Source organism: Artemia sp. Qi Xiang Cuo, chromosome 3 (assembly GCF_049724085.1).
Source record: "Artemia sp. Qi Xiang Cuo chromosome 3, ASM4972408v1, whole genome shotgun sequence".
NCBI lineage: Eukaryota > Metazoa > Arthropoda > Branchiopoda > Anostraca > Artemiidae > Artemia > Artemia sp. Qi Xiang Cuo.
In genome coordinates, this window is record NC_142796.1 from 80,992,312 (window position 1) to 81,003,636 (window position 11,325).

Here is an 11,325-nt window from a genome sequence, read left to right on the forward strand (position 1 = left end):
TGAAGACTCACCGTAGTAGTAGTGAGTTGATACAATACCCATCAGAATCCAGATTACCAGAATTGGGAAGCCCAGATTCTTAAAATCCAGCAGGCAAAGACTCACTATTTCAATAATAAAAACTTTGTTTTTTTCAAATTTCAGTAACGAAATAGAACAGGCCTGATTAAACTGTTTCATCTTTATTTTCTAGGCATCTATAACATCAAAATGGAATTTCACCTTCTTTATGAAGGCTTTTCTACAATTTGGAGCATAGAGGAAATTATTCACCCAATAAACGCTCTTCCATTTCTAAGCAATTAAAGTGGCTTAAATGTACATCAAGCAGCTTTAGAGGCAATTCTTGAAGAGAATGGAAGGACCCAGCATCCAAAAGTACAGGGTTTTCAGAAGTGACTGTGGAATCACTCCGTGATGAGAGATTCCGAGAACATTTTAGGCTGAATAAAACAACCTTTGATGTTGTTTGCAACCTGCTACAACAGGAACATGAAATTATTAAAGAATATTTTCCACATGAGTACCATGGTGGCTCTGGAACTGATTATAACAAGCCAATAAAGCTTGTAAAAGCAATGCAGATTACCCTGTGGTACTTATCAAATAGTATTTCAATGAGAGACATTGGTGACCGCTTTGGTGTAGCAAAGTCTAGTGTTTTTTCATGTGTTAGAAAATGCTGTTTGATTTTAACCAAGCTGTCTAAAAAGTTTATAGTGTTCCCCACTGACCCAAGGAATTACCATGACATTGCTACTGAATTTAAAAACATCTCTGGTTTCCCAAATACCATTGGCTCAATTGATGGTTGCCATATCCCCATCATATGCCCAGCAGATCAGCAAGTTGCATATCGCAACCGGAAGTGCCAGCATTCAGTGATTCTACAAGGAATTTGCACTGCTGAAAAGATTTTTACTGACATTTCAGCTGGCCATCCTGGGTCAATGCATGATGCTAGGGTTATTCGGAACAGTGGAATATTTAGTAAGGCCACAAGTGACCAGAGTCGTATTTTACACAATGGACAATACCATTTAGTTGGTGATTCCGCCTACCCATTGCTGCCATGGCTTATGGTCCCCCACAAAGATTTTGGTGCTTTAACCAATTGTGAAAAGAGATATAACAAGAAGCTTTCTAAAACTCGTGTAGTAATTGAAAATGCATTTGGGCTCTTGAAGGGTAGATTCAGAAGACTCCATATGCTTGATTGCAACATTGACTTTGCCTCCTATGTTGTAACTGCCTGTTGCGTTCTACAAAATAATTGTATGTCCAATGGGAACCTAATACTGGTGTGGTAATGAGAAAACGAAAGTATGCCATCCCAAGACTCATCCTCAGAAGCTCACCAAAGTAGCAGTGGCAGGTCACCAGCTTCAACTGAGGCAATTGCAAAACGGAGAGCCATATCTTCTAGTTTATGAACTTTTTTTAAGAGCTTTAATTCTTTTATTATCTGAGTTATTTTATTAATTGTGTATTATGTGTTGTGTAATCACATTTTGCAAGAAATGTAATCAACGCCACTGCTTTTACCTGCCATCAAAACGTATCTTATTATCTTGAATAGTCACTCATTCAAAGCTAGTTTTTTTTGCTGTTAGAACCCATTAAATAATGTTGTATATCTTCTCCTAAAATCTGAAATTAAGGACTCAGGTCTTTCTTCTTTTCAAGAGGCTGGGGAAACTGAGATTTCTCCTGAGAGCTCTATATTTTGTCTGGAGAGGAGTTAGCGCCATATTTCATGTTCCCTCAGAGCCTTCCACCTACCCCCCAAAAAAGGCTCAAGATTTTTAAGCATTTAAGAATAGAAACGAACTTGAGGAAAATGGCCTAAAGATTATGGCAACTACGCTTAACTTTACCGACCCATTTTTTCCCTCTTTGTGCCATATTTTGTAGATTGTTTCAATTTACAGACTTATAAAAAACATTCAGTGTTTTCTCTGTGATCTTTTTGACGTTCCGCTACTAGCGATTTATTCATACAGTATTATGAAGAAATAGGTATATCTCGTATAAATATATATAATATAATGTGAACTAACTGGATAAACTACTTGAAACTATATGTCACTAAATGGAACTCAATCACTGTCTGAGCAACTATTGCCTTTCCTTTTTTTGCCCTTCTCCTTTTTGGGCAGCTCATTTTTATTGGCAAGGGCTTCCATAAAGAAAGGAAGCGATCAGACGCCTCTTTCTGCTGAGTCAAAGCCCTCTCATGGACATCACTGTCTTTTTTTAATTGGTCCAGCAAGTCCCGGCGAAACTTGCTATCCGATTTTTTATTTTCTTCTTCGTTTTTTTTTTAATTCATCTAACCGCTTCAACGTCTCAGCCATGGTTTGCCTTCGATATCTTTTTGCTGGCGGAGGTGTAATAGGGCTCGTAGCCTTCTTTCTATGATTTTCTTTGTCATCTTCTGAGACTGTTTCCAGGACAATGGTTGGCCCTTCTCTTTCAATAGTTTCGTCTTTGGATGTGTCAACAATGTTGCTCAGGGTGATGCACGGGTCATTGTAGATAACTGCCATCACCTCCTCATACAATTGTGGTTTATCCATTGGAGCCGCTCCGGTTTTTTTGACATTGTTTAAAAAAGTTTTCACATTCTTTTTCAAGTTATTCCACTTATTCTTACATTTTTCTGCACGAACAGCGCCAAGATTGAATCCAGCCTCCACAAGTTTCTCAGCAATGTGTTTATATTGAATATCTTTGCGTAAACTTTTTGACTGGATTCCTTCTTTTGATTTTCCAATAAGATCGATCAGCATTAATGTAGCTGTATTTTCGTCTGCAAAGCACTTCCCCTTGCGTTTTTTGACATAATCCAGATTTCTTCTCTTGTACTGGAAGCTGAAAAGAAAACAAAATGATTGAATATTTGAGTTGAAGCAGTCTTGAAAATAATACTTAAAGGACAAAGGAATGCAAAAAAAAGTGTCACTAGCACCATTTAAGAGTGAAAGTCTCAATCAATATCTGCTAAGGGGTTTTTTCTTACATTTAGTAGTTTTCATGATTCTGAGACTCCATGGGTATCTCCACGTCCATAGTGCATCCAAGACCATGCTTTTTCTATTAGCTGTTGATACTGTCAGCACATTGTTGGTGGCTGCTTGGGATCCACTGTTCATGAGAACCGGTTTTCCAAGACCATGCATATAAAGACAATGATAGCAGAAATCGCTAATTAAGAAGTTTATTTGAACTCAGATCTTTTGGATTGGAATGCAACCGCAATTGTTTATAAACTATAGATTTAAGCCTGATTGCGTTTATTTTTCCTTTACACATACTACGCGTATTGCATTGATAGGTGGAAAAACGTTCCGAATAAGGCAACACATTGCACCTATGGCACACATACTGGATAGTCTGTGTCTCTCTGGAGCTTCGGATGATATTTGCTGGATATATATTTTAACCAATTTTTTTCCTAAGCAAATCACTCAAAAACTGGTATTGTCAAATAATATGGGATTATCTGAAGTTTTTTTTTTGCTCAAAATCTTCTTTTCTAAATCAACAAATCAGGCCAATTTCTTATGGCTTCTAAATTTTATCTACCAGGACCTAACCTAGGAGACAAACTGCAAGTAGGTCCATTAACTCGTAAGCTTGCAATTTAGAATTCCTTTGGTATTCATTTATTTCTCTTGGTTATTGTATCATAATTTAAGACATTTTGATCACTTGTAGATTTACAGGACGGTTTCAGGAAGGAAGGGGCGCCAAACTGGCAAAAAGAATATTTTTTTAGGGTACTCATTTAACCATAAAAAGGATTAAAAAATACAACTCTTATCTGAACATTTTTCGTTGATTTGTATTTTCTTGAATTTTGTATTTTGCAGTCTCTTTTGCTTTTATCAGCCTTGAGTTTGATTGTGACAGGTTTACTTAATTTAAATTTATTTGTTGATTCATTAAAATCTGCTTCAAAACATTGGGTTGGGGTGATCAGAGGGGAACTTCTGGTTAAATATCAAAAATACCTGACAAAGTAGACCCAGAAACTCCCCCAGAGGTTGTTGTTTGACAAATGCTGATTCTAGGTGACAGAGTTGAAGGTCCTGGCTGCATATGCATTCACTGCATGTCCATTACATGGCTTACATTCGATGAGCCATCTGCAAAATAAAATCATAAATTATTTCTTCAATGAAAAGGAAAAGTAAGGATATTGAAGCTATTTCTTTGGGAGGGGGGGGAAGATCCATTATAAAAAATAAATAAGCAACGAAAAAAAAACAAAAAGGAGAGAGAGAGAATATAGGAGCTGCAACTGGTCCTGACAGAGATTCCAGACCCCTTACCTTGGCCACATCCCTTGATCTTGCAATTGCCAAGCTCTAAGTTTTGTTTAAATATGATTCTAGCTTAAGATATAAATAAACGATCTTGTTTATAGAATATTATCCACTCTAAATTGAGTGTGCATAACCTGTATAAGATAGAGACGGATTAACTGGATCTTGGAGAGACTAAGTTGCAACTATTGACTACATGATTTTTCAAGTTGGTAATTTCAATATTTCCATATCTATTCTTATTCCCTAAATATGCTAGATAAATAGGTGATCATATAAATAGGGTTTATAGTTTAGCCAAGAGGTCACATGTTAATGAAAAACTGGTGAGTTAAGGGGTTAAAGGGTAAAACTGAAAAGGGTGCTGCTTCAGACTTTGGGAGGAGAGCCTTCTGTCTTTGTCCAACCATAGAATTCTTTTAGAGTAAAATAGAAAAAAATGCATATGCTTACATTAACGCAAAATAGAGTTCAAATTCATTCTAAACAAGTGTTGAGCTGGGCTGGGTTTACATTTGCTCAAGATTAATCCATATAAGTTAACTTACCGTCACTTTACTTCTCAACGCTCAATGTAATCGCTCGCATACTTTGTCCTTTTTTATAGGGTATGGAATACTGAGGTGGCAGGATGTCCCTGTATATCTGGTATATAGTGGAAGTTCCTGGAAAAAATATGCCATTGTAACAATTTAAAACCACTTCATATGACAACAGAGCTTACGAGGAGAAATTTTGAACTGAAAGGAAGGGTAGCCTGAGGTAACATGGGACTTAATAAAAGGCTAAGCTGTAAAGAACATGATGGTTTTTCATGCTGAGTTTAGAAATAAAATTTAGAAACTCCAGCTCTTTGCTGAAGAATGCATTTACAACTCTTTCAATAGCCATAATAAAGATAATTTAATATGAATTTGTGCCAGTGGTAAGGTTCAATGATTTGATCCTTTAAAGCAGACAGTTCCCATTTCAGACTAATTGCTGTCTCCTCCTGAAGGTAAGAAGAACTACAGTTATTTCAGCTGGATTTGTCAAATTTCGTCTCTTAACCATGGGGTTATCTTTTGTCTTTAAGCCTGTTTGACTGGAAACCAAAGGAGACATGAAGTTTTAATGAAGTAGTCAATTCTCTAATTTGTATGCCTATCCTTTGGTGAGACCTTGTGTATATTTTTCCTCTTTAAGAAGTTGAGTGCGGATGGGAGACTGTATAAATTTAGAAATTACAATATCTCCTAGATATTTCTTTATAAATATGTCAGCCACAATAAGTTTATAACATTATTCAAGGAAAGTCTGAATGCTTTAAATAAAGCAACTGGTTCTATGGGGAAGGCAAAGCATGTCCTCAAAAAAAGAAATCTCAAATGAGACCATCTATTTTATTTGGGAGTATTTTATTTGAATTTAATTAGATTTATGCCTTTTGAGGTTTTATGACTTCCTTTAAATTCGCTACTGTTTTAGAGCCCAAAATACTGCTAGACAGAAGCTAAAAAACAAACAACAAACATACTATTCAATTAGGAATTCAATCCTCTATCTGAATATAAAATCGTTTCATCTGTAGGCTAAATATATTTTAGAAGTTTAGAAAAATTTGGAAATTCCACAGACTAGTCTGGAATTTAAAAAATCTAATCTTGGTTTAGTTTCAGCTCACTTAGGTTTTTAAGGTCTAGACAAAGCTATCTATAATGCTGCAGCCCACCCTCAAATCTCTTTGTCTACCCTAAAAGCTTGGGTCAATATCTACCAAATCATATTATTGAGTTAGGACTAAAGTGAATACACCATTCAATGCCTTTTTTAATGCTGATTACAAATATAATAAGCATTTCTATCAGAAATGAATTTCAGCCCCCCCCCTATATATGCCAATTCAGGGTTAGGTATAGCCTATATGGGGGGGGGGGCTGAAATTCATTACTGATAGAAATGCTTATTATATTCGTAATCAGCATAAAAAAGGCCAATTCAGGGTTCGGTTAGGTATAGCCTATATAGGGGGGGGGGCTGAAATTCATTTCCGATATAAATGATTATTATATTCGTAATCAGCATAAAAAAAAGGCATTGAATGGTGTATTTACTTTATTCCTAACTCAATAATATGATTTGGTAGATTTTGACCAAAGCTTGATTTATAGAATGCAGGAGGTAAAATTTCCAGAGGAAATTATGGTAAACATGCAGATTAGTTCCCCCTGCAGTATAGGGCACAAAGGCCCTACCAATAGGACTGGGATATACAGTAAGATGTGAGATGTTTGCACTCTGCTTTTAATGGACAGTATCTGTGCAATTTTACAGCCTAATTGAGTGAATAATATATAAGTAGAAATAAGTTGTTTTTATAAAGGGAAACTAAACTGCACTTTTACAAAAATCACTATTATGTCTGAATACAACATTGAATTCTGTATCTTTTAGTATGTTTATTTCCTTACTGTTTCATTATGGTCCTATATCTAAAATTAACCAACCTTGCAACCCAAGATGACCTAATACTAGACAAGGTAAATGTGCAGATAAATTCCCCTGTAACTGTAGAATACATATGCCCTGCCAGTAGAAGCAAGATATACAGTAAGAAGTGATTTGTTTAGCCTATACCCTGCTTCTACAAGACAGTAGTGGTAAAATTCTACTTTAGCTACTTTTGGCTATCTTGGGAAGGGGTTAGGCTAGAAAAGTTTTAAATGCCTTAAAGGAAAAAGTCGATGAGTTGAGGAATACAAATAAAAAGATCAAACTATGCAAAACCGAATCGATATTTGCCCCGAATTTTCACTTATATTTAATATTTTCAAATTTTTTATTTCCCAATTTAAAAAGAAAAACATAATGTCTCATCCAAGATTACAACCTAAGTTAACACAGCCTCGGGATGTGCTCTTACCGTTGTGCTATACTGATAAAAGTGGGAAGTAACTAAACATTCGAAAGTGGTTGAAAATTAAAAAAAAATTGTGTGACAAAGAAATAAAAGGAAGATGGAACAAAAAGATCAGTGAGTTAATAAAAATGAACTGGAAATGACTTAATTAAGAAAATTAAGGGGATAATAAAAAACCTATAATTTAATAAAGAAATACCGAGAAATTTATGTTTTCAGGGGATTTGGGCCCCAGTCCGGCCTGCGTGGTCCAAATGAATCAGTTTTTAAGTAAACTGTAAACCTACCCTATACAGACACAAGACTGTTATCTTCTTCATAAAAATGGGCATTACTATAGTTGTCGTTTTCTAAAGCCAAATATCTAGTGGTTGTCCTTTTCTGAAGAAAACCTTTTAAACACACAAGCAGTACTATTAAACTATTTATTTTATACTGTTTCTAAATATCATGGCCTCTTTTCTGAAAATACATCCACCCCTTGGGGATCCGGGATATAGCCCTAGGAATATATTAAAAAAAAATCAACCAATAAAATTCTTATTTTACAATATGAAACAACATGAATGAATGTAACAAGAAAGAATGTCATCGAAAGATCCACCACAACGATTAAATGTGTTTATTCAGCTATATATGGGACCACAGATGGGGAGGGGGTATAATGTCAAAAAAGTGACAATGATATTTGGAAAAAGTTTAGCATAAAATCAAAAATCCGGCTCAACTAACCCAACCCCCTCCTCAATGCTTAGATAAAACAAAAAAAATGGCTCATTTTTACAGTTTCATATATATTGTCAATACCAGCTGTTCATAATCCCATATAAAAAGAGCAGCTTTTGTATATAACCTGATATTATGTCAAACCAATCAGACGGGGGGGGGTAGGTTGTTATGGAAACAATAATACATGTATCATTGGTACTAGTCAATTAGCTTATACACACGCAAGATAGATGCTAAAGGAAACTAGTCAAACGGGTATCAGTCAGTAGAGAATTGGATCGCAAAGCGTGGTTTGTCATTGCGTTTACAATATTTAAACTATTGTTTTTTAGGGTTTAGGGGGGAAGTCCCTAGATTAGGTTGAGTATTTAATATATACTTTGCTTTAACCCCCCTCCCCCCGAATGTGCAAATATATAGCCCAAATTTGGGTGTAAATTTTTATATTGTCATCATATTTTGTTTTATTTCATTAGCATTAACTAATGAAACTCGCTCCTTCTCCATATAATTTTAGAATGACTGTTAACAGAACAAGATTCAAAGTAAAATGATGAAATTGAAAGTTGGTGAGGTGAATAACTCACTATTGTCACTTGTCACTAAACAAATGATAATCGGGTGCTCATGAGAGAGAATGTTATCTTAAATTACAATGCGAGTAAGCGAAGTGGGTATTTTCCCATCCTAATAACTGAGTGATTGCTTGACATGATTTAATGACCGCGATGTGGAAAAATGTCGATACTCATGTCAGTGTAATTAAAATGGGAACAGCGGATTTTTCACGGGGAAAAAATAGATTACTCAGAAAATGTGAAACTTTCTCATTATTCAAAAGCGTAACATAATTGTAACATAAATTCAAAAATGTAACGTTCTTAGGACCGTAACGTAAAACGTACCGTTTTATTTAAAACGTACAGAAAATGGTACGAACTTAACCTTGGTGGCAACCCTGGTTGAAAGTTGTTTTTACGTCGTCGTCATCTTTTTAACGGTTGCCATTGAGGTGGCAACCGGTTGAACTGGAGACAAAACATGGTTTTCGCATATCAAGCCCAAATTGAGGCAACAGAGCACGGAATGGAAACACACACACTCTCCTGAAAATTTAAAGGACGAATCCCCCATACTCTCTCCCAGCGCAAAATAATGGCGTTGCTGTTTGGAAATAGGCATGGTATTTTTTTGGTCAACTTCATGCAATGGAGAAACCATATTAATGCAGAAGCATACTGCCTAACCCACAGAAAGCTCCACAGAGTGATTAAACAAAAACAAAGCAAAAAAACTTGGCATGCCAACAAAGGAAATTGTCCTTCTTCATGACATTGCAAGACCTCACACTGGTGGTCAGAGTCAAACCTGTAATTTTTTGACAGTTTTAGCGGGGAAATTTTAGATCACCCACAATACAGTCCTGATGTTGCGCCGAGCGATTACCGTCTGTTTCTCTGCCTCAAGCAACACCTCAGTGGCAAACTTTACAATGATGATGACGACGTAAAAACGGAAGTAAATTCCTGGTAAGCGGAAAAGGCGGCAAGATTTTATACAGAGGTTACTTTAAAATTAGTTGAGAGGTATGATGAGTGTTACAGCAAACTTGGCAACTATGCTTTTAAATAGAGTATGTACTTTTTGAAAATAAATTTACTTTTTTAAAATAATCATTCGTTGTGTACTTATGATCAAACGGACCTTAATTAAAAAAAAACGCCTCATATGTGAATATCGCTATCGCTTGTGTTCTAACCGCAGATTAATATGGACTTTTTTACTGCTTTTCCCTTTTTATTATTCTTGCTTTAATTATGTTGTTGCATCATTCAGTAACAACCAGGCGTGTTCCATTGTATATTGCCACTGAAATTACACATAACATAAATATTGTATTATTCTTTAGTTTTAAGTCAATAGGAGACAAATGAGCGATTTCAATTGAATTAAGAAATTCTGGTGCTTAATTAAGAAACTCGGGTGGGAGTCTTGCTATTACTTGGCTTCCAATCTCAAATGCCGCTGTGCATTATTTTCATATGCTATTTATTTTGAGCTGGTTGTTGTATATTATCTATGCATGGATTTCTTTATGTTTCATTTTGTTCATCATTGCTTCAGATTTTTTTTTTTTGGGGGGGGGTCATCTTATTTTTCTAAATAACCACAAATCGGCTTTATTCTATAATTAATATTAATTGAAATAATAGCTACTATTCCTAAATCAGGCCTCAAATAGCAATTGTTCCTCACCTTACAGTCAATTTAAAACGTCATTTTTTTTATTTTAGTTACTATTGACTAGAGTTTATTATTTACTGTGTTTCCCCTAAGGGGACAACCATGATTATACTACATGAAATCATACTAAAATATCTCTACATATAGAGTTATTAACTGTTGTTACATTTGTAAAGAAGATTTTATTAAATAGAATTGTTACTTTTTGACAGTGTGTCAACTGATGAGTGGCCGACACCTCAGAAGATGGTATGCGTAGTTTTCCTAACGTCTAACGTCTAAGTTTCAATTTTTCCAGGAATAATCCGAGGTTTATATTTTTGAATGATATAGTGGCACTTTGAACTACCATTAAGCCTTTTTAGGGTTGTTGCCCAATTTCAATACCAAAATATATTTACCTTCTTTCAAAATGGATTCTATTTCCTTTGCAACAGCAATACTTTTTGATGCATCTTCATGATCGGTAAAAACGGCTTGAAGATGTACAAATGAATCGTTCAAGCCTGTTACCCCAGCATAAGCTTGAACGATGTTTTCACCTTGAGACGAAGACAAATGCTTGACAACTAGCTTCTCAAAAATCGACAGAAGGAATTTATCACGACGGACTTCAAGGCGCATCAGCGCTCCTGCAAGTACAAAAGATGAACAAACACCCAAATACATTATGGTATCATAAAAACTTTCTCTACATATTATGTGGTCTAGACGTTCAAAACTGAACCATATGCCATGCAAAATATGTAAATTTATCAGATACGTATATCTGTCCTGCCTCATCTAATGACAAATCCTCAAGAACTGCATATATGTCCTCTTTTCTTACCCTTGATATGCTCCAGTTGCAATTTTTAAAATTGTTTCGCCTGGAATACGTTTAATTTTTAGACGTCCTTTTTAAAGTCTTCAGTTCCATTAAAAGCTATTAATTTATATGGAAGTTTCTTCTGATATTAACTAGCCACCACACTAATTTTTAGAAGTTCTGCGTGAAAGATTAAAATCTAGAGAGGTGATATTTTCTCTACTTTTCCAACGTGAAATAACATATATTACCATTTTAATCTTTTCTACTTCCAATATAAGATATCCCGCATAATTTCGAAAAGACTAAGGGGT

The 11,325-nt window shown here is 35.3% G+C and overlaps 2 protein-coding genes across 2 annotated transcripts; both read right to left on the reverse strand.

Moving 5' to 3' along the window:
* Window positions 1-1,886: 1,886 nt before the first annotated feature.
* On the reverse strand, window positions 1,887-4,150 carry LOC148954608 (uncharacterized). Its single transcript, XM_089087161.1, has 2 exons — window positions 4,017-4,150; window positions 1,887-2,874 (listed from the first exon to the last, which is right to left on the reverse strand). Exon 2 carries the CDS (start codon window positions 2,790-2,792, stop codon window positions 2,301-2,303), a length of 492 nt encoding a protein of 163 aa, XP_088943287.1. The 5' UTR covers window positions 2,793-2,874; window positions 4,017-4,150; the 3' UTR covers window positions 1,887-2,300.
* A 736-nt stretch (window positions 4,151-4,886) lies between these two features.
* LOC148954609 (uncharacterized) lies at window positions 4,887-10,872 on the reverse strand. The gene is made up of 2 exons (XM_089086427.1): window positions 10,605-10,872; window positions 4,887-4,996 (listed from the first exon to the last, which is right to left on the reverse strand). Exons 1-2 carry the CDS (start codon window positions 10,870-10,872, stop codon window positions 4,887-4,889), a joined length of 378 nt encoding a protein of 125 aa, XP_088942553.1.
* Window positions 10,873-11,325: the final 453 nt, after the last annotated feature.

What these genes read in the sequence shown, in the direction of transcription:
- LOC148954608 (XM_089087161.1), bottom strand. Translation starts at nt 2,792, where the DNA reads ATGCTGATCGATCTTATTGGAAAATCAAAAGAAGGAATCCAGTCAAAA.
- LOC148954609 (XM_089086427.1), bottom strand. Translation starts at nt 10,872, where the DNA reads ATGTATTTGGGTGTTTGTTCATCTTTTGTACTTGCAGGAGCGCTGATG. An exon ending in AGAATCCATTTTGAAAGAAG is followed by an intron (nt 4,997 to 10,604) that starts GTAAATATATTT and finishes TATTTTTTCCAG; the next exon opens with GAACTTCCACTATATACCAG.